This window comes from Arvicola amphibius, chromosome 11 (genome assembly GCF_903992535.2).
Source record: "Arvicola amphibius chromosome 11, mArvAmp1.2, whole genome shotgun sequence".
NCBI lineage: Eukaryota > Metazoa > Chordata > Mammalia > Rodentia > Cricetidae > Arvicola > Arvicola amphibius.
Genome location: NC_052057.2, coordinates 100,288,201 through 100,311,789, shown reverse-complemented (window position 1 = coordinate 100,311,789; position 23,589 = coordinate 100,288,201). Strand labels below are relative to the sequence as shown.

The window sequence follows — 23,589 nt, the reverse complement described above, 5'->3', positions numbered from 1 at the left end:
TCCATTACCATCATGAAGGGGAGCAGGGCAGCGTGCAGACAGACATGGTCCTGGAGAAATAGCTGCGAGTCCTACATATTGCAGGCAACAGGAAATGGACTGAGACACTGGGCAGTGTCCTGAGCACAGGAAACCTCAAAGCCTATGCCCACAGTGATAAGCTTCCTCCAACAAGGCCATACCACTGCAGCCAAGCCGCACCTAATAGTGCCAATCCCTGTGAGATCCGGGGGCCCAGTTACATACAAACTACCACAAATTCTATGCACCCTGTGGGGTGTTGAGCACTAAAAATGCAGAATCATCTTCTGACACCTGGGATTTTTCAATGGACTGAGGACTTCCAAAGACAAACATCTGAGAGCCTCTCAGATTTTAGGGCTTTTTTTTTCCAGTTGTTAGTCTGGCTTTAGAACAAAGGTGTATATATATGTATGTATGTGTGTGTATATATATATATATATATATATATATATATATATATATATATACATGATTGGGGAGAAAATTTCAGATCTTTCCTGAAATAAGGAACTAATGGGGGGATCCCCTGAAATCAGTAGCTAAGGCAAAGTGAAAGTAAAACAAAACACAAAAACCCCAAATCACCAAACCAAAACAACAACAAAATGCACATATAACCAAGACTATATGTGGAATGTGTTTAAATTCTAGTTAGGTCCAGAGACCAACAATTACTGGGAGAGGAGAAAGCAGGGTGTGAGGACCTGGGACACCCCTTTTGGCTATTCAACTGTAGGTCATCATATTCAGAAGGTGGGTATAGTCCAAGTACGCACTGAGAGAGGAGTGGCTAAGCAAAATGTGATCTATACATTACAGTGGAGTATTTAGCCTTAGAAAAGAAATGAATTCTGGTACTTGTTGCAGAGTGTTAAGTGAAATCAGCCAGACCAAAAGGGCCAAATCCTGTGGTCAATTTACAGAGACAGAAATGGCTCTCAGGGGGCTCTGAGCAGAAAACGGGGAGTTGTTGTTTAATGGGTATGGTTTCAGCATTGCAAGATGGGAAGAGTCTTACTGCTTGGCCACTATAAGTGTCCTTACTTAACACTATTGACCAGTACAGTTAAAATGGTGACACTTTTTACCTACTGTGTGTTTTCTGCTATGGAAAAAAAGTCAACAACAAACTTTCTGTGTTTATCCCTGTACATTTATAAATTTCAGCCACGGGCAAATCTGATTTATTTATTCCTGGTCTCCTGTCCCTTCTTATTCAAACCAGGCTTTTGTCCCTATGGTCTCCAGAAAAGGGCTTTAGTAATTATTATTATTGGTATTACTTTTGCCATATCGCTCCTTTGTTTCTTCCTAAGCATATTTTATACTTGAGCTAATGAAGCTGCTGTAGACTAGTATGGAGAAGGCCTGGATTCTTAGCATCCCGCTGGATTTAGTTGTCACAGAAGATGCCTGATGTGGGCCTCATGATCTTCCTTAGAACAACTTTGAAAGTTGATCTACTTTCAAAGGATCAACTCATAGGAAGACACACTGTATGGAGACTCTAAGAGGTTTTGGGATGAGTTTGAATCCAAACTGAATTTGTGGCCTTCAGAAAGAAGGAACTTTGGTCCAGGCAGCAGCAATGGAATAAACCAGGAGGAGGGGGTGGGGTGGATTAGAGCACACTACTCAGTTTTGGAAGACTACAGCCTCAAGTCTCACAATTTTGGGCTCACAAAAAATATCATCTTGATGTAAAGATGATTCTTCCCTGTCTCTATGAAGACTACTAGGCAACAAATAGTTCCATCCACATTATCTGTAGTTGGAAAAAAATGTAGTTTTACACAGTGTGCATATGTGTGTGTCCTAGGTGCAGCCAGCATTCCTTACCCCCAGGAAACAGTCAATAAATGGTTATTGAATTTAGTGCATCTTTCTTCCCAATTGCTGAGGTTTAATCTATCCCTGATCCAGAATATCTATTAACTTTGCAGCATCACTAAGCCTTAAAAAAAAATCCATTTGTGGACGCATTTAAAGACTTTACAGTAAATATTACTATCCCAATTAAGAGAAAGCTGCTAAAGGAAGCATGCCCATTCAACACACCAGTAGCCATTGGTAAAATGTAATTTAATTTAATTATTTAAATTTACATTGTTAATGTACAAGAGCATTTCTTTCAAACCACAGGTTAACACACACTGAAAAGCCATGCTGTTAGAGGAGGAAGGCTCGGGAAACTCAGCCATTTGAGACAAAAGCAAGGCACTCTCCAATAACAGCAGGTAGATACCCAATTTCCAGAGGAGGGTGGCTTCACACTGAGAGAGCACTCCCTCAAGAGGAGGAATCACCCGCCTTAATGCTTGTCCTCCTCAGAGCTAGGGAGCCATCCACTCTGCGTACACTTGTGTGTCAACATTAAAAAAATTTTTTTTGAACAGCTAGATGACTTGAGAGGCTCTCATAGTTTTGAAAACTATGGAAGACAGAACACTCACTGGCTGTATACTCTTTCCTTTGAGCACTAGTATCTGGCCCTGTAACTAAAACAGCTCCATTATTTCTTCAAACCAGTAGGCAGGATGCCTAGACAGTCCTTTCCCTGTAGTCTGATGGGCTGACAAAAAGGAATGGCATTTCCTTAGAGCACTGAGCCGCTGTTTGGCTCTCCTTTTTGGGCAGGACAAGAACGAGGATTAACTTTCGAATACTCAAGGTGCACAAGAAGGTTATGTACGCTCAGTACTTCTAATTTATTCAAATTCAATTTGAATTTGGTCTGAAGCGGTCCTGTGTGAAATGTTAGCTTTCCTGATATTTAATAATGTTTATTATGTTTGCATATAAGCTCAACAAATTAATGCCGAAGTACTATTTTATTCAAGGCTGTCTGCAGGTACAGTGTTAGTGATTATGCTTAAGAGTCTACTTCCTATGGACGCAGTGAGTGCTGGGGGAAGGACTAAGCAAAGGTGAACGAGGTGTTAGTCTCCATTCTGTTGCAGCTGTTTGCCCTGCAGTGGGCCCCAGTCTTCTCCGTTGTGAACTTCAGAAGATCTGATCAGTTGATGAGTCAGGCCCCTTCCAAGTCTGAGGTTCAAAATCCTAACATTCCAGGCCCTGCCATCTTGATAGAAAAGTAATATCTCTCATAAAAATCTCACACAAAGTACACAATCAAATATCCGAATGATTTGGGGGGAAAAAAATGAGGAAAGGATATGATCTGTTATCTGCAGCTAACTGCAGAGATAATTACTTTGCAGCAATTAGGCAATTCATTTGGCATTTGTTTGATTGTATAATTTAATGACAATATAAACAACATAGTTTTGTTATTTTTTTTTTAAAAAGACTAAAGCAAACATGATTTAAAGCTAACAAAAGCTACTGTGACATCAGTTTGACATTCAAAGTTTGAATTCTTAGCAAAACGGCCAAAGGTATCTTGACTTGATACAGAGTATATAATATAAAGACTTTTAGACCTAAAAATCTTCAAACATTATTTGAATTTAGCAAAACATAAGCAAAATTTTCATATCAAAGTGCTAAACAGTGCTGCCTTAAAGGTCACTGCAAATGAAGGATAACATAACAGCCTGGGAAGTGACGTCTATTGTACAAATGGTTAATAAAAAGACACATTATAAATATATATGGAACCTGCTATGTTTATATATATATATATATGCTTATTTAATTTCTAACTGGTGTATCCAAGTCGCCATGAACACCCCATTTGATTATTCTGTAACTCAGCCTCCAGGAGCTGGTGGTCTTGCAATAAATACAGGCAAAGCTATTACAATATAACGTGCATACAAAGGTTCATACAAATAAGGACACTATGCAACAAATTATTTCATAATAATATGGTATCAACAGTAGAAACATATAAAAGGGGGCACAAACACGGAATGTTGAACCGCAACCCACTAATCTTTCTAGTCCTCACATTAATACTATGGTTTTTCTTTTTTTTTTTTCTAAAAAAAAAAAAAAAGATGATTCGCTTGCTTTCCAAAATTGTCTCTTTAACCAATAACAAAAATTAAATTTTATATGTGTATATATATAGACGTATATATATACATATATGTATATATAAATCCTTATCACCTCTGGTGCTTACCCTGTGTGACCCAGTTCCTACTTATTTGCATGTTCTCCTTGAGGGGAAGCAAAAACTTGATTGATTCACCCAGCACTCCTTGGGCTTCTGAATGGATGAACCAGAAGTTGCTACGACCTTAGTAGGTCTAGAGAACTCTGTCCAGGTTGATAGAATATAACAAGTGCAGTTGTATGCAACCCATTTTATAGCCTGACCCCCTTCAGGTCAGCTGGATAGTCATCAGGGATCAAAGTCCATCAAGGTGGGCCGCACCTCCGAAGGGTTCTACAGGGCAGGTGGATCAAGCCTTTGCTAGGAAAATGAGCGTGCCATTTGCTAACATGACTGCCTCCTGATTTTCATATAAAATAAGGGAGAGTTCACCAACAAGACTTAGTAAGACAGCACTTTAAAAAATTGCACTTGTATATGGAAGCAAACAGCCATTATCATTTTTGCTAAGTCTGATTTGTAGATAATCTTCCATTTTTTTGCCATTTGTTTTTGTTTTTATAAAGAAGAAGAAAGAAATGAAGAAAAAGGACTTTTCTGCCTTGCTTGCATGATGTATGTACCCTTGATACAGGAAGTATATCCCAAAGGGATCAGTCTTAAGACACAGTCTACCCTGGTGAGCAGCCCTCGGCTGGTCTTGTTTTTAAATACAAAGCAACCATAATTGTATTCCCCAGAAAGAGTTTTTAAACAGTTATATTATCCTTCCCCCGCTTGCTGGGATAGCATCATCCAAAAGTGCTTTGTCAGCAATTTCTTAGAAAAGCCTCATGGACTATAGACCCCCTCCCACCCCACCCACCAAAGCCTAAATATAAAACACAACCCCAACACAATACTCTGCAAGGTTTCTGGCTTTAGGTTGTAAGTAAAGGTACCAGAAAAAAAAGTCTTTGTTTTCTATGGAAGCTGCTTTTCCCCTGAAGGAAGAATGGAGTGGCGGGTGATCAGATCCATCCTTTAGCTAGCTTAGTGATCAATTGCCAGCAGAGCGAGGGGTTCCCTGCTCAGAAAGGCAGGGTATCAAGGAAGAGCTTGTCGATGATTGAAGGTGGGGCCACCAAGTCCTCCAGCTTCAGGTAGAAGATGCGCTGGAGGCCCTGGGTACAGATCTTCCTCAGTTCCACCAGTGCACGGAAGACCTTGGGCTCGGTGGGCTCGAGGGACTGCCCCTTCCTCTGGTGGTCCTTTAAGCTGCTCGTGATCTTGCTGCATAGCTCCTCCACTCTCTTTGGTTCTTTTAACCCATGTCGCTCTGTAGAAGGACAGAGGAGGGTTAAGTTTTGGGGGGCAGGTCAAAAGGCTCTAGAGGTCAAGTTCTTTCTCCTTTTCTGCCAGATGGGTTAGGCAGGCATTGTACAAGCACAGTGCCCTTTGGACTGGGGTGGCAGATCATCTAGCTGTTCTGCCAGGACCTGCTCTGGATTCCCAGGGACTGCCAGGTGTGGTGGCACATGCTTATAATTCCAGCACTGAAGAGGCAGGAATGGGAGTATCCGTGAGGCTTGCTGGCCAGCCAGTCTTACCTCTTTGGCCTGGCACAGGAAAGTGAATGGATGTTTCTGTCCTGAAGCGGGAGGGAGCCACCCATGTGCGCCTCTCAATGCCAGATCCTATGTTCCCATGCTAGCTGGTTTTGGGAAAAGTCAGCCTTCCTTCCCTGTTTTGTTTCTTCCCTCAGACCTATGCATGGTAACTCTACTATGAGACACACAGAGGCAGAGAAAGAAAATTCACAGCAGAGAGGGGGAGGGGCGAGAGGACAAGGAGCAGGCATCTATCAAGATTCGGAGAGTACCCCTTAATTCCACAAAGCTATACAGAAAAGGATTCCCACGTTGACCATTGGGATCTTTGTGGTAAAGTTAGTGATGTTCTCCACCCCACGGTTGCAGAAAGCTGGTGTTGGAAGCCCATCTTCCAGGCGGAGTCTGTTCTCTGGCTATGAGATGATATATCATATCATGGTAACACAGGAGCCCAACATCCCATACAAGTGACTTTGCTGTAGAAGTCTGTGTAGAGCAGAACCTCATTTCTAAGGGAAGAGCGGGGTCTCCTTTATCCCAGTTTTCCTCTATTTGTATATTTATATCTAAAAACCGTGCTGGTTTGTGTGTGTGTGTGTGTGTGTGTGTGTGTGTGTGTGTGTGTGAGCGTGCAGGCACACCCATCCATGTGTCTTCCTTAAATAAAACTGTGCTTTTTTGAGGGGGTAAGTCCCCTTCTAACAGTGATAAATCCATTAGTTCCTAATTTCTTCTCTATGTGGTTGTTTTAGTCACAGGTTTTGTTAGAAAAAGCTATTTACTTCCCTGAAGCAAAAGCGAAAGAAAACAAGAACCTAGGCATTTTTCTTTCTTGTCCCAAATAAATGAGGCCTGTAAACCAGGAAACCTGGATCTTCAGTGTGGCTAGGGTATGTGACTTGGGTAAGTACTTTCCTCAGTAGGGCCTTATTAAGGGAGGAGGGTGGAGTTAAGGGGCCCTAAGACCCCTTCCAGAGCTGATGGATTAAGATGTAATTACATACATCAGAGAAATCACTCCTAGTGTCTTAGTGGATTGGATTGTGGCTTGCAGGTTTCTGGTCTAATGAAGTGTTCTATAGAGAAAGAAGCCTAGGGTTTGGATCTGAATCCAGTTTTGACTCTGCCCTTTACCCCGTGGCCCAATTTCTCCAAGACTCAATGTCTTCTTAAGAAAATGGGAGTTACAGGGTTGAAAATGCATGCATCTGGGTCCTACCCTTCCTGTTCATCTCCAGCATTTCACAATGAATTGGCAGGAAAGTGTGATCATCTATATAAATGCCCTTTAACTACGACGGTGTGACAGATGCCACCTGCAGAGTGCTACACCCAGGGACAGTCAGCACCTAAGGCAATGGCTGAGGCTTGGTGAGTAGGACACAGCTAGAAGACAAAACAGAGAACAGAACCCGACACCCCCAAGCTTTGCAGCTCTTGACTCTGCTGGCCCTAGGAAACTATTAGCTGGTTAGCCAGGAGCAAACCTCCCCACTAAATGCATAGCCCCTGTGCTTGAAGCTCAGAAGAAACACTGAAAGGGAACCTTGAGGAGTCCTGCTTATAGAGGTTTTCTGCTGAAAGTCTTATTTTTTCGCCCCAAAGCATAGAACCAGGTGGGAAACTTGGCAATAAGAGTCAAGAGATATAAAACGTTCATAGCCTCTGACCAAGCTACCCTATTCCTGGGAATTTATCCAAAGAAGTCAACTGGAAACAACAATAACCTTATATGTATGGAATTATCTGGTGCAACATTTATCTATTATCACCCCACACCCAAGAAACCAAACAAAGGAAACCCTAGGAGAGATACAGAGTTAGAGAACAGGGGAACGGCTGAGTAAATAAAAAATGGCACGTCCATGCAGTAGGAGATCCTAATACTATTGGGGATAAGTGAAGATTACTGAGCAAGATGGGAAAAATATCAATAACATTAAATTAGAAAGAGAATATTAAATAGTACCTAGCCTGTGATTGCATCTATGCCAAAACAATACTAAATATCTGGGGTTGGCGAGATGGCTGAGTAGGGAAAGGTATTTGGTGCCACCCTGATGACCTGAGTGTAGTCTGTGGTCTCCACATAGCAGAAGGAGAGAAATGGATTCCCTGATGTTGTTTTCTTGACTTCCACAAATGCACTGTGAAATGTGCACACATGCACACATACACACAAAATAAATGAGTATACAATTCTTTTCTTCACATAAAGGATGAGAAGAAACGAAACGTGAATATATTCATGAGATATTTGGATGGTTCTTTTACCTATTTCTTTTTAAAAATTTCTAGGTTAGTGCTATTTGGAGATTAATGTTAAAATAGAGCAAAGTGGGAGATAGCCCTTCATGAAGCTCTGTCGTATGTGTAACACGGCCAAGCACTAACTTGCTGATATGAAATTCTATTAGCACTGAGCTACGTGAAATCTGATTTACAAGCTCAGGAGAGGAGATGTCTCTCACAATCAAATGCCAGTCCATTAACTGAGGCTTTCCCATCCTTCCAGGACCTCCTGTCTCACAGAACATCCAAGATCCCACACTCATTATCAGGATGAAGAAGCTGAGCAATTTGTCCAGTGTGATGCGGGAGGGGGCTTCAATTGATTGTGGGTCCTTAGAGCCAGACTTTCTCATGGCCAAACTCACAGACGGGCATGGAGTTTTCTCTGCTCTCCAGCCGGTTGCGGCTGCTCAATAACTATGGCAACCATTATTTATTCAGCGAATCGAAGTGGAGATCGATACCTCCTGCCAGCTGGATCAACTGGCCTGGAATTCCTTGAGGAATTCATAGACACTCCTGTTAGGAGCCAAAGGCACCTCACTCCTTTCTTGCTGTAAACACTCAGAGTCTGTGGCTTCTTCAGTTTTCCAGGGGAGCTGAGATAAAATTCAGACTCTGTGCATACTCGTTCTGGCAGCTAGCAAGGTTCTCAGATCACCAGGGAGTCGCCAAGTGTCTGGAACCTTCTCAGCAATTTAAAATTTCTGAAAATTCTAATCACTGACATTTAGGTGAAGGGACACCCTCCCGGTCCTCCTTTGCAAATTGGCAAACAGCTGCAGAGCTGAAAGGCAGAGTTCATAAATACAGAGATGGGGGGATCAGATATTTGGGTTTTCTCCTTTCCTAGAGAATCATGCATAGAAGAATCAGGAGGGGTGCGACTTAATGGTGGAGTACTCACGTAGCCTCTGTGATGCACATGCTCGGATACTCAGTAATGGAAAAAAAATCCCCTGCTCCATGATTTAACCCATCAAACTTTGTGCACTGAATTTATACAATATTCACCCTGCCTTTCAGTGTTTTAACTCAAGCATTATGTTTTGAAGACGTCAAAACAGAATTCATAGTCACGGTTAAGTATTAGACATGCGTCACAAACATTGTGTATGTACACTGGAAGGGCTTGTGACTTGCTCTGTTTAAATTCTTACCTAAGAGAAGACTGTCCAAACACCAGAGCTGGGTTTCAGCAAGATGGGCAGGTCAGTCATTTCAACTTGCTGATAAAATTCATCTAATAGCTCTAAATTATACTCTTTTACTTAGATTATTTTAAGAGACAGAAAGAAACGAATGGTCTGTTATCTTTAATTACTACGTAAGAAGATTCAAAGAATGAAGCCAATTGCCTACAATGGAAAGTCACAAGTGGCCAGTTTCTTTCAAGCCAAACCAGCGAGAACTTCGCTTGCAGCCGCTGACTATCTGCCTTTGACTGCCTCTAACGGTTAGAAAGGTTCTCCTCCTTCTGATCTGAACTGGCCTCCCTTTAGCGTCCTCCTGCTTTCTGTGTATCTAATTAACTAGTGGCTCATTACTTTTTCCAATAGATGTTTATTAACTGTCTACTCTGTGGCTAACAATGCCATGGACAGTTGGGTCAGAGCAGGGGAGAAAACAGCACACTCTACTCAGTGGGGGCAGTTCTCATCTAAAGACAAGTTTGGGTTCCTATGCCTGTTAGTTATCCATGTCACAACTGGCTCTGCTGGGAAGGAAGGAGGCAGGAGGGAGTTGGAGGTCAAGAGGAGGTAGGAGGAGAGAAAGGAGGAGGGGAGGGGAGAAGAAGAGGGGGGGAGAGAGAGCGGGTGGGATTTAATGAGTAAAATAACTTAAGTCTATGCTCAGATTCTTCCCTGTTCAGCTAGTTAAGATCCACCCACCTCAGATCCAATATTTCGCCAAGGAAGATTCCTTCTTGCCATCTTTCCAGGTCAGATTCTCTTATATATAATACAGGATCCTCTCCCTTCCCAGGACAGGCAAGTTTGAAATCTGATATTCATGTGACAATTGCCTGCCTCTTTCATTAGATTTAAGCTCCCTGGAGAAAATGCCCTAGATTTGCTCACTCTGGTCCCATCTCCTGCACCAAGCCTACCTAGCACATCAGGGGCACCTAATATGCATCTGATAGATGAATCTGTAAGATGGACCCAAGTCCCTCAAGAGATGATTAAATAGACACTAAATGCGGAAGTTGCTCGGGTGCAAAGGATAAGTCAGGAGTTGTTAAGACGCTCCCAACAGCAAAGAACTTGAACTCTCAGACTTACCCTGAAGGAGCTCCCCCTCTGAACCTTTCTGATCTGTCAGCTATTAGCTGGGTGACTGAGTCTGTTTCTGTCAGCTCTGTCAGCCTTTATCTGGGTGATTTGGGTCAGTTTCCAGGCTTGTGAGAGAGGGCTAAAATGGCAGTTGCCTCTTGTCTTGCTGTGAGAATTAAGTGATCTTTACATGCAGAGTACTTGGAATAATGCCAGGCATTTAGTAGGTGCTTAATAAGTACTCGCGGCTACTCTCCGTATTTATAATCCAACTCATTACTGTCCACGTCGGCCATGGCTCTGAGTTTATCTGCAAGGAAATCTTTCCCCAAACTCTCCTAGGGACCCGTTCTTGGGGGTGGGGCCTATTAATTTAACCTATCCCAGTAACTTTAGAGACTCTCTGTGTGGTGTTCCTTGCGCCTGTGTTCGTCTCTCAACTCCAACTTTCTCTGGAGAAGATCTCTACTATCTGCTGCCGATGTTGCTTTAATTGCTTTTGACTGGCTTCCTTGTTGTGCTCCATCCCAGGTGCTTCTAAATTCATCAAACAACATTAAGACCATGCATGTAAAGTTCTTGACACAGCGCCACGTACTGGCTAAAAAAAAAATTAGCTATTATTAATATCAAAGGATCCCTATTACCAATAGGTTCCATTGTTCCTCAAAGAATGGCTCGCACCCCAGTAGCATCAACATAAGCTAGGAGCCCATGAGAAAGGCAGAACCTTGGGTCCTGTCCCAGGCCCACACAACCAGAACATGCAACACTATGTCTCGTCTCTGCACGGCAGGTGGAGAAGATCAACCCTAGACAGTCCTTGTTACCTCAGAGCTGCTGGACAGCATCTCTACCCTGGGTTCACCTAGTCTCTGTACACTTCCCTTCCCAAGGCAGCTTATTTTAATTTCACATAGTTTCGCCTGAGAGAACTCTCTCCCAAGGGAGTTTATCCCAACCTCCAAGAGTTCTGTCTTAGCTTCTTATTTTGAGTTAACTTTTGCTGTTTACGGTTCTCATTTCTGCCAGTTGGCTGATAAAGAAGCACCAGGCTCTCTTCCTCGGAGCGGAAAGCAGTGGCCAAAGAAAGAGATGGGCAGTATTCCGCAGTAGCCCACCCCCTCCCCCAGCCAGCTTTTGGAGCAGGGTCTTGTGGCACTGGCCAACTTAGAGATAGCACAGTGCCAGCGAACAACGAAGGAAAATTGGACTGTTACTGGAAGAGCGAACACTCAACAGGTCTTCCTGCTCCAAGCCTCGCCTCTCTCTAGGGAGTCACGCTGCTGCCATTTGGTGTGTCACGTGATGTGTCACATGTCCTTTACTGACCGGTGGGCCATCCCAGAACCCACACTGGCCAGGAAGCCACATGTCAGGTCGAGGCGTCCAAGTGCTTGTCTGCCTTTGAGTTGCTGTCTGTCGCTCCAAAACCATGACTCTTTAAGGAAAAGGGACTAGGTACCTGTGTGGTAGCTGCACCACAGACAGCGACCGAGTTCATCTCAGTTGAACTTAGGCAGCCCTTGAGATGTCAGACTCTTTTCTAATAGCAACGGCAGGCTAAAAATAATTTAGGCTTTCCTAATTTGAGAGACTTACTGATATTTACAAGCCATTTATTCAACTAATATTGGTCATGTGCCAGACACTAAGGACATTTTAAAGATTAATGAGATCCTCCTTGCCCTAAGACTTTGGTATAGGCACCAATGTATATTCCAGGTGCCTAGAATGAGCATCAGAAGGAAATCTGTGTGTGTGTGTGTGTGTGTGTGTGTGTGTGTGTTCTTATGTGCTTGTATGTATGTGGGCACATGTGTACATATGTATGTGAAGGCTTTATCATTCTGGATCTTAATTTTAGAGCCTGAGTCTCTGAATGAATCTAGAACTCTCTGATTCAGATAGGCTGGCTAGCCAATGAGCTCTAGGGATCTCTCTCTCTCTCTCTCTCTCTCTCTCTCTCTCTCTCTCTCTCTCTCTCTCTCTCTCTCTCTCTTTCTCTCCCTTACAGTTTCTCCAATCACTGCTTTGTCTGAGGGGAAGCATGCATGTACCATTGCATATTCAAAGACTGAAGGAAATTAAGCCACGATATTGGCATCACTGCCCTGCTTTTGTGAAGTCCCTAAGAAGGCGTAAACAAGTGTATCATATATATGCAATTGTATAGAAGCTAAATACATTCATAGATTCTGAGAACAGTTAGCTCTGACTGGAAAACAACATTTAGGATAATAATGATAGTAAAGGGTTGGATGATTTTTTCCCCCTCTGTAGAGCTACACACTAGTTTATTCTTTATAAGAAACATACAAATACACGTTATTGTCTGTGTGGTATTGCTGTGCTCCCATTCATGTGCTGATGTCTTACCCTCAATGTGACAGTATTGGGAAGGGGTGCTTGGAAGAGGTGTCCAGAAGTGCTAGACAGGAATTTCTATTGTCTATAAGTTACTCGTATGTTTTTTTTTTTCGTTATAGCAACCTAAATGGTCTAAGGCCTTACCTCTGTGAGTAAAGAAAACACTAGTTTTCAGATAAGATGAGGGATTGCCCAAAACCATGCAGCTAAGAAGTAGCCGGATAAAGACTTGAACTTTGCTCTCCAATCTCCAGATCCTGAAACTGACTCCTTTCTTTTCCAAACTATATTATTCTGCCAAATTTCACCCGTACTTGCCTTTGCCACGTGGCTTCATAGCCATATCTGATGAAAATTAAGAATGGCCAGGTATTCAAAGTAAGCAAATGAGCTCTAGAAAGGCAGTTGGAAGGGTCGGCCAACTATTGATCCCGCCACATTCCCTAGGTCTGCCTTTCTTCCTTCTCTGTCTTAGAGGTCATGTTCTAAGGAGGCCAGGAAAAACAGAAGCGAGAGGACTCATTGTATTACCTGTCAGAAAACTTGAGTCTGGAAAGAAATGCCTTGGGAAATTAAAAAAAAATCCATTTGGGTATCAAAATTTCCTCCACAGCCTAGCTCTAAAGAACCTGTTTGAGCACATTTCCTTATCAATCACAAGATGGGAAATAAAAGCTTACAGTCCAAGGTTAATTCATAGTCTGAGGCCACAAGGTAAATATCTCAAGGAATGAGTTTCCCTGACAATCCTTTACACTTTCCCAGAGCTCAGAGAGTGCTCTCAAGCTGCTGCCTTCAGAAGCAGTGAAACTGTCTCCCAGAGGGGCCTCTACCTTTGCCTGGGTGCTTGCTCCAGAACATATGGCCATTTGGAATCATAGCCTGGACTCTGTGAAATGTTCCCATCTTTCTGCTCAGTCGTGTATGTGATTAAATACAGAAAGAAAAGAACCTGGCCATCCACAATTTCCCCACAACTGTACTGGGGTGATTCGTGGTCACGCCCTGGACCTCTGGTTCCCATGATTTGTGATTTATGTCTAGATGCTAATGCTTTGGGAAGTCATGACCAGAACCTCTAGTGTTCTTAAATCCCCCAAATGCAGCAATTACCCAGATGTCCTCTGCACTGACTTTGTCCCTTTAAGAACCTACACACTGCCAGGCATGATGCCACACACCTTTATTCCCAGCACTCTGGAGGTTGAGGCAGGCGGATCTCTGTGAGATTGCCAGATCTCTCTGTGAGGCCAGCCTGGTCTACATAGTGAGTTCCAGAACAGCCAGGACTGCATAGTGAGACACTCTCTCAAATAACCAAACCCAAACAAATCAAACCAAAACAAAAGAACCTGAACACTAATCACCATGCATAGAGCTCCTTCTCTTCTATCTTGGTAGATTACAAATGTCCTGAGAGCAGGATGCATGCCCAGTTCACTTTCTCTTTCCCACACACTGACAGTCTGGAGAGGCCCCAATACCTAGATATTTATCAAATAATTCCACACTTACTTTCTGATGGAGGACTGCAGGCAGACAGCAACACAGTGTACCCCATCAGGGGCAAAGAAGCAAAGCCTTCCTATTGCTCCAGGAATTCGACTTTGGCAAGAGGCAATGGTTAGGGTAGGTGAACTGGGGACCCAGAAAACCACAACTGTGGGGGACACCCTGTTACTGTAGGAAAGGAGAATGATCAGAAAGAAATTGTTTCCTGTCCCGTCTCACCACTCAGGATTTGATGAAGGGGATTAGAGAGAAGGGGAGGAAGAAGAAAAATAAATTCGAGGGAGACATCCATGTTTGGATAAACTATCCAGTTCCTGAAGCCGTCTTCTGGAAGCCACGCTGGCTAATGGTCTAAAATCTTTCCCCTTTCCCTAGTTCCTCTCTGGTTTCAGAACAGACAGTTCTTTGGATGAATATTCTCATTCCTAGGGCTCATCCGATGCTCTACCACCACTCTTTCTGATTACGAGGCTTCCTGAGATGCCGAAGCTCTTGGGAATGCACACTCAAATAATTCTGGATAATTGCAGCAGTGGGCATTGCTTTCTAGGCATTTTTCTTCCCCTATTGTCCAATACTTTCATGCAACCCAAACCCTCCCCAGACACCAAATCCTAAGAGTTCTGTGAGATTTGAGGGCAAATTCTGCTTGTGTAAAATCTGCAACATCTCTCATGGTTTGCTCTCTAAACGCTGGCGGGAAGAAAGGCAGGAACTGCAGTTACCCTGTGGGAAAGACCTACAGACAAACCTCTCAGCCCATTGCCAGTCTAACAGAATTGCTTGGCAATCACTGCCCCCCTTTGAGTCTCTCAAGTGTCTAAGAAAATAGTCACCAAACACACTATACTGCCCTGCTCTGTTTGAGACAGACTGGCCTGGAACTCACCATGTCGAACAAACTAGACTTGAGCTCATGAGCCTCTCGTCTTAGTCTCCCGAGTGCAGGAATTATAGGTGTGAGTCATCATGCCCAACCCTTAACTACCTTATAAAGCTACCAACTTTCTTCAAGACAATGAGTTTCATTTCGCACTGGCCAGGGTTTCCAAAGAGAAGGACCCATATGAGCCCAACTGGAGTGAACCTCTATCATCACCGCTCCAAGGAGGAACATAAGTAGATCTAATGTCTGCCACGAACTCAGTTTAGCTACATCAGCAGCCTAGTTTTTTGTAACCTACAGTGCCACCCTATGGAATGGATGTTACCATCCCTATTGTGTGGATGGAGAAATAGAAGAGCAGAGAAGACAAATGCGTTACTCAATAGCCCTTGCTGACAATACGCCAGACTCCAGATTAATAAAAGAGTTGCTAGGACTGGAAGCCCACGCTTTTCCTGCTAATTTGCTCTAGGACAGCCATATTCAAAATAGCTTCAGGAAAACTGTATTTATGTCCGTAATTATTCCCTCCACAGTAGCCTGGAAACACTCTCTGCTCCCTCGTTTGCGATCTCTTGACACTTGGTCCCCACTCAACCCTCTGCATCCTACACATTCTGTCTCCTCCAGGGATGTGTGCCATCATGTCTGAGAACCCAGTGACACACGAGACAGCCCCTAGACCAGAGAACATATATTCAGCTCCCATTTCCATAGTGACATGGCAGTGAGCTGGTGTTAGTTGGAGAAAGCTAAAGCAGTCTCAGAAATTTTTGTCTTTTGTAAATGAACTCAGTTCTATATGTTCCTGTTCTGGGAGTCTAACTGTCCCAGCAACGCCCAATGGGTCTGAAATGGAGAGCTAGGTGACCTTGGGGCTAAGTCTCTTTAGTCTTCAGAGTCAAGGGCTTGGGTCTTGAACACTGATTATTTTAGGTGCTCTGCTATGACACGGGAAAGTGCGGTCAGTGGAATCCATAACCTCTGAAGCTGTCTTTGCTTTTGTTTTATGGTCTTGGAAGACTGTGATGGCCCTATTAAGAGCTGAGCTTCTTACCCTGGACAAAGACCAGGAGGAAGAAGTCAGGCACATGACCAGCCTGGCCTCTAAGAGGCGCACACATACTTCTAACTGTGGCTCACAGGTGACCAAAGCAGATGTAGGCAAACCGCATTAGGAAGGCTGAGAACCACTGGCCTAACGCTCTGACTCCTTAATACAGTTCCTCAAGTCGTGGTGACCCCTACTCATGATATTATTTTTTATTGTTACTTCATAACTGTAATTTTGCAACGGTTATGAATTGTAATGTAAATATCTGATATGAAGACAGTCTTAGGCAATCCTGTGAAAGGGTCATCAGGCTCCCTGCCCCGAAAGGGGTCCTTACCTACAGGTTGAGAACCATTGGATTAAGCAAAGCGAGGCTGCATCAGAAAGAAGAGGCCAGCCGTGCTGAGATCACAGTCAGTATTCCCTACCTACCTACCTGGGAAATGTTTCCTCTAGCCAAGAGCATATCCAGTCTGAACTGAACCCTCAGACAATCAGCCTGGCTGGTCTTGGGTCTGACCCAAAAGATGGGGGTGAGCTTCAGATCCTGTCACTATCTCCCCAGGCCCCAGTATAACAGATCCAGATGCAAACTAAGAAGAAACTTCAAGGATGAGTGATGGTGGGGGGCAGACCAGCATCTTAAGAGCTCAGGGTGATGGGCACATAGAAGGAGTACAGTAACATAGAAACCGAACATTTTTTATGTGCATGTATTTTCATGGTGTGTGTGTGTGTGTGTGTGTGTGTGTGTGTGTGTGTGTAGGGCAGAGGGCATCTTTGGGTATCTTCTTTAGGAGTACTACCTACTCTCCTTGAGATAGAGTTTCTCCTTGGCCTGGAGCTTACCAATGAGGTGAAACTGGCTGGCCAGTGAGCTCTCAGTGATCCTCCTGTCTCTGTCTCTCAGTGCTGAGATCGCAAGTGCATGCCGCCACATCCATCTTTTTTTATATGGGCTCTGGGGATTGAACGCAGGTCTTGGTGCTTGCAAGGCAAGTCCTTTCCCTCCTGAGCTTGCTCCTCAGCCCCAGAAACTGAATGAATTTTATACATCTGCTTTTGAATGTTTAAAAAAACTGTGGAGTTGAGTTGCTTTCATTTTTGACAAATAACATTTTTTTTTCTCAAACATTTTCCCTCCCAGTCAGGATTAGTAAGTGAAGCTGTCTTCCATATGCCTGCGATTCTTTGGTTTACTTTAGGTCTCAAGGCAAGAACTGGGAAGGGGTCCATAGGAATGGCAGGGTGATTAAGATTATCTTTCTGGAAAACTTTTGTAAAAACAGTCTTGAAGTAGCTAGGTCAACTGCTAGCAGAGCTTCAGATCAATTGGGTTTTGATGATAGCTCAATAGTACCAATGCCCTCTCCTACAAACTTGGATGAGTTAAGTTATGGGTGTGTGCTTTCTTTATTTAACTAAGTCAGACTTGGCGGACTTCAGCATAGTGGCAGCCATTTTCCTAGTTAGATGTAAAGAAGCCCAGAAGCCACCTGAACACAGGCAAGAAAAAAAAGCGACACCGTCCCTGACTTTCAGGCACTGGTCCTTACCTGTGATCACGATCAGTGCTGACAGGCAGGCTAAGGCTTGGATATCAAGGTTCAGGCTCTGCAAATTTAAAGAAAAGTCTTTAATGGAGTCGAGCCACTCCCCAAATCCACGAAGGCACTGAAGTCGATGCAGGACAAGTCCATTGCAGAACACAAACTTATCTTCAGCAGGGTTGGACCTGGGAGTGGGCAGAAGAGAGAGAGACACAGTCAATAGGTCTGCTCAGGCTGGCTAACACAGCAGCATCATAACACACAAGGACCAGCAAGGAAACTGTGCAGGAGCAAAGGTGTGCTCCTGGGAATGGACGACCTGACTGTCTGTCCCTGATAATGTCCTTAAGGAACAAGGGTGACACGTCTGCTGTCTAGTGCTAGAATCAGCTGGCTTGTCTGGGGTAGAATGCGGAGAAGCCCTCAGAGACTATTGAGGGCAATGCTTCCCAACCTGTAGGCTGCAACCCCTTTGGCAGGGTCGAGCGGCTCTTTCGCGGGGGTCACCTGAGACCATCTGTGCATTGGACATTTACATTACGATTCATTACAGTTGTGAAGTAACAATGAAAGTAATTTTATGGCTGTGGGGGGTCACAGGAGTCCCTCACAACATCAGGCCCAGTAGGGTTCCCTCACAGGAGTGAGGAGAGGGTCATGAGAGCCTCACCTGAGATTACAGTCACTGGCTCCCTCCTGCCCTTATACAATCAGAAGTGCTTAATACTGTCGTTCCCCTTCTCCCCCCCCCCCCCATTATATGCAGTCAAGGGAGGTGTTCAAGCTTATAGAAAGTAAATATTTCAGGAAACTGACTGAAGGGGGGATGCCCTTCTAGGCACCATTTGCGAGGTCATTATCGATGAACCAAATCTTTTGACCCAAGAACTCAGCTGTGGAACTAAAGGGTGTGATATTTTGGTGACACGTCTAGGAGTGCACCCATGTAACCGTAGTCAAATCTTCATATAAGCTCCTGTTAGCCCAGAAAAGGTTCACCGTCTTGCACTTGGATGAAAGCATTTCTTTGGCCTATTGATCCCCTCTCTGGGGTGAATAGATCTTTGTTCTGAGGTTTCCTCAAGAAAAGTCAGACAATGGCCCCTCTCTGCAGTGAACAGGAGACTTCCCTTTGGGGCTCCGGAGTCAAGGCTTCTCCCTTATTTTCTTCAATGCCAGAAGCTGATAAGGCCCAAGGCTAGACGCAACAATTCCACTATGTAAATTCAAAGCAACAAGTTTCTCCAAGTGCCAATCACAGAGTTAAGGGTGGCAGAACATTTTACCTCCTTGAACTTAAATAAGGAGGCTAGAGAGTGCTGTTTCTGAATGTGCCAATAGTTCACACTGTGTCTGTAACCATCCCCTTTCTCTTTATAAAAGGTGCCCTGGAACCTCTTCTGGGACGTGATGTCTTAGCAGGGTAACCTTGAGCCCTCCTTTCATCTCTTTGGACTTCCTTTCTCTTATCTATGAAACAGGAATTTAATCATAATTTCCTAAGGTTGCGGAGGGAATTAAATAAAATGAAGGGTTTTTTTTTTGAAAGCCCATGCACAGAGCCTAGCACACAAGAGAATTCAGAGAGTATTAGGTATAACTCACTCTCAATTCTGTGGGATCCTGACTTTAATCTCAGCTTTCCCTTAACTTTAAAAGGTCTTGCTCCATCTCTCTCTCTCTCTAGGTTGGCTGCACTTACAAGCCAGTGTCTTCCTAACTGTGCTTCTGGAAAAATAGCTCTATTCATTCCCTCACTCCACGGGTACTGAGCACCAAGGATGTGCTGTTCCTGGAGACAGGCTATGCAGAGAGCTTGGTGAAGAGTGGCGTCCACCTGCGTGGGGCTTATCTTCTGCGTAATCCTTCGCTACATGCCTAAGATGACAGGCAGGTTTCTACCAGCTCTCACGTGCACTGGATTGGCTGCAAGTTAAGCTAAACTCTAGCCACAAACTCTGCCGCATCTCTCCCCCGGATCCCTCCCTACAGGGGGCAGATGGACAGAATGTTATATAGATTTGATTTAATTAATAATTTAATATATATATTTAAGAAGGACATGTGTGGAGAGGAGCTTAGGTCTGAAGTTCAAGCTATTTGAAAAATCACTTCCTATTGGGCATGGCAGTGCACACCTGGGTCCCAGCACCCTGGAGGCTGGAGCAAGGAAGATTCCAAGCTCAAGATCTAAGGTCAGGCTAAGCTACCTAGTGGACCTATTTATCTATAAATAGACAAATAAATAAAAGATACATAGATAGATAGGTTAGGTAGGTAGATAGGTAGATAGGTAGGTAGATAAGTAGGTAGGTAGGTAGATGATAGATAAATTCATATACTCCTCATGTTTGCTTCCACTGAACACTAGAGAGTGAACCAAATCTTTTGACCCAAGAACTCAGCTGTGGAACTAAAGGGAAGAGCCCTTCAGGAATGTTGCAACAGTCACTTGTGAAACAGAAACTCAAAGCAAACCCAGAATTTCCACAAATAGCATCTGCACCCCGAGAACAGTCCTAGAGCCACAAACTTGAGTGACCACAAAAGCCATCCTCTATTTTGCATAGAAAAGATCTGGATTCCCAGTGAGGCAATACTCGGCTCAAAGCCTTCGGCTGTGTCTACTCCAGCTAGACCTCAGACTCGTACCGGGAGTCCTATGCCACTCCACCGTTCTTTCTCTACCCCACTGATCAGTGCTTTAATGTCTGAATACATTTCATCTCCACTTGGTCAACAAACTCCCTGCTGTTACAAATGAGAGGGCCGAGGGAAGATGAAATCATAGAACGTACCTGATGGAAAGCCTAAGAACAAACAGATCCAAAAAGGCTGATTCTATAAGTAGCGTCTGATCTTCTTTAGGGAGATCAGTGAATCCTGGGATCTTTTCTGCCCAGCTCCTGGACACGTCGATGGAGGCCGTCAGGAGGTTGTAGAACTGCTGCACGTGCTCGGCATCTGTGCCTGCAGTCGCCTGGTCGGTGGGACAGTACTGGAAGGCAATGCACAGAGAGCATTACTGACTGCACTGGGGATGGCGCCATCTTTTGAGACTGACTCTGTCTAGATGTCAGTGCCTGAATCCTAATCCCCTTTATAAAACCCATTAACACCCACAGCCTCATCTGATCCTCCAATGACCCTGGGACATAAAATAAAATGACTTTATTGTTATTATCTAACAGACAGAAGTCCCTTCAAGTCCCATCAGTGCAGGGACCTGACATCACCTGGGGAGCTTTAGGACACATTCGTGTCTCAGTTCTGCCCCCAGAGAGGCCAATTTAAGTGGTCTGGAGTGAGGTCTGCCCACTGGGAACTTTAAAAGCTCCACAGATGAAACCACAAAGCATCCCATGGGAGAAACCACTGTCCACATGGAAACCATTGCCCTAGGGTCTTGGGTCTGAGTAGGACTTCTGGCTCTTTGAGTTCTGCTGTAACATTGCGGTCTCCCAAAGAAAGATGGTCCTAATAAGGATCCAGAGATTTCGTCGCTAAACCAGTAGCATCAACAGCACCTGGTAATGTGCTAAAAACGGCAACCCCAGGCCTGCTTCATCAGAAACTCTGGGGGTGGGTCCAACAGGCTGCTTCTTATCAGAGCCGACGGTTCTAATGTACACGGAAGTGTGAAAACACACACACACACACACACAATTAACCAGCAAGAGAAAAGATGATTGATTTTTGCTTGCTGTTGATGGATTTCTATGAGATAAATCTGGAAGTGTATGTGGTGGGTGGTGGCAGGGTTCCTGCGTGGCAGAGCCCAGACAGCTATATGCCACCAAACGTGGGGATTGCGCCTGCTTGTATTAATCAAAATTAGATCAAATCAAGACTTCAGCTCTCTTATCACACTAGCCATATTCCAGGTACTTAAAAGTCAAGGGGGGTGGGGTCCGTGTTCATCATCACAGAAAGACATACTAGATAGCGCGGGCCGAGGAACATGGGGGCAGAAGGCAGAGAAGAAGAGGCAAAGACAACATAAAAGAAGGAGGGGGAGGAGGAGGGGAATGAAGGGGAGGAGGTCTCTCCAAAGCTTTGGGCTACTCCAGTAAGGGCGGTAAAGGCCTTTGCCTGACTCGATGGAGGCGGAACCTTTTCTGCATCAGGCAGGATGATCTAGGCGGCACAGTGAAGATGGAGGGGAAACAACAGCCCAGAGGTGTGAGAGATGCCGTGTGAACAGAGGTGTGCACAGCGGTGTGAACAGGTGCGTCGCTTCCCTAGTGTTCATTGTGCAGAGCAACCTTGCAGCCCTGGCCTTTGATCCTCACCAGACAGAGCTTTGGGTCCTTATTTTATAAGTAAGGAAACTGAGGCTCAGGGAAGCTCTGAAACCTTCCCAGGTTACATAAGTGACAATGGGGTTTACATGCCTGGGATTTTAAGTCCTATGCCTCTTGACTTTGGTTTTTATGTTTTGAGACAGGGTCTTACCCTACTATGGGGCCATGGCTGGCCTGAAGCTCACTACATGGACTAGGCTGGCCTCAAACGTGCAGCAATCCTCATCCTCTTGCCTCTGCCACCTGCATGCTGGGACTACAGGCTACCTGTTAGTTAAGATGTCTGATGTTAGCTGAGGATGTAGTTTCCTACTTACACAGAATGACTAAGGCTCTGGCATTTAATCCTCAGCACCCTTGAAACGTTCTGGAAAGGCTTGATGCAAAGGATCAAACTCACAGCCATGTACATGTTACACGTTACCTGTACATGCACAGGTAAGTGCTCTACTACTGGACTACACCCCCACTGACTATTTCTTTTTAGCACAAGAATAGTTAAGGTGGGTGCCTAGGTTTGCCACAAAGCCCAGACCTGATTGGAGGAGAAACAGCTGATGAGAAGCAGTCAATGAACAAGGCACACCTGAAAAACCTGCCCTGTGTGAAGAGGTGAGACTCTACGAGTAAGTTTTCCCCCAGAAGCAGTAAGGTATAAAAGTACAGATGCCGGATGTTGAGCCCACGGACCTTAACCCTAGTTTTATTAGGGCCTCTAATTTGTGAAATATGGTATTGAGGCCCAGTTTTCTTCTCCGTGGAGTAGGGATAATAACATCTTTAGAGCTCTGTTGTGTTGGCCTTGCTATGGGAAGGGCCTGAGACGTGGAGTGAGTTAAACCGCAGATCTCAGTGACGTTACTGATAAGGAGTTCCGACAGTGTCGTTGTCCCTCACCTTCCACATTTATTGAGTGGGGGCTGTGCTGTATTAAAAGCCGAAGCTTTCTAATATTCACCTTAACCGTCTAAGATCTTGTAGCATCCGGTCTAGTTCAGAGCCCTGCGTCCCTTTTTTTCCAACAACCCCACAGTTTGCCTGGGATTTTATGAGGCCCCAGATACTGGGTGGTATCATGAAACAACAGGGGGACAAGTCCAGGAGACAGAGGCAGCTCCCTTCTGAAAGACCTCTGAAAAGGCCATGAGACCCTGGGTGAGTCCACAATTTTTATTTATTTATTTATTTTACACGTACTCTCTTTACTGAAGGAGAGCGGAGAGAAGAGATCAATGTGCATCTCTAGACAAATCGCATAGCGGCTGCTCCACACCTGCTGTAGCCACTGGGTGCCCAGCGGATTAGCTAATTATTGTTTCTCCTGCCTCGCGCGTTTGAAGTTTCTAAATAGTGCTAAGCCACTCTAGGTATGATGCTGTGGCCTAGAGTTGGACACTAGTCCTGCATGATTTTGTTTTTAAATAGTGGCTTGATTAGAGGAAGAAAAGTCTAAAGGGCTTGTAAAGTCCTCCCTGAGAATAGGAGCCCTAGCTTACCGCCCCTACATTGACTTCCCCTAAACCAGGGCTCATGGATCAACCACAGTTCTGCTTCCAGTGTTTGCTCAGAAGTCACTAGAGCATGCAGTTTTCACCAGGGTTCTCTGCAGGCAAAGCCCTGCTGGGCTCACAGTTCATGCCTCCTGCATGGTAAGAGCAGTCCCTGCCTGCTTGGGGCGTGAACTTTACTTTCATAGAGCTCAGCA

At 44.5% G+C, this 23,589-nt stretch overlaps 1 protein-coding gene across 1 annotated transcript in view; it reads right to left on the bottom strand.

Moving 5' to 3' along the window:
* Positions 1-4,961: 4,961 nt before the first annotated feature.
* Positions 4,962-23,589, bottom strand: part of Nr4a3 (nuclear receptor subfamily 4 group A member 3) — a 33,271-nt gene continuing 14,643 nt past the window's right edge. Inside the window, exons 5-7 of the mRNA XM_038347996.1 lie at positions 20,379-20,578; positions 17,587-17,765; positions 4,962-5,366 (exon numbers count right to left, since the gene is read on the bottom strand). Of these exons, the coding sequence (XP_038203924.1) occupies positions 5,119-5,366; positions 17,587-17,765; positions 20,379-20,578 (627 nt within the window). The 3' untranslated portion in view covers positions 4,962-5,118. The remainder of the gene's footprint in view (positions 5,367-17,586; positions 17,766-20,378; positions 20,579-23,589) is intronic.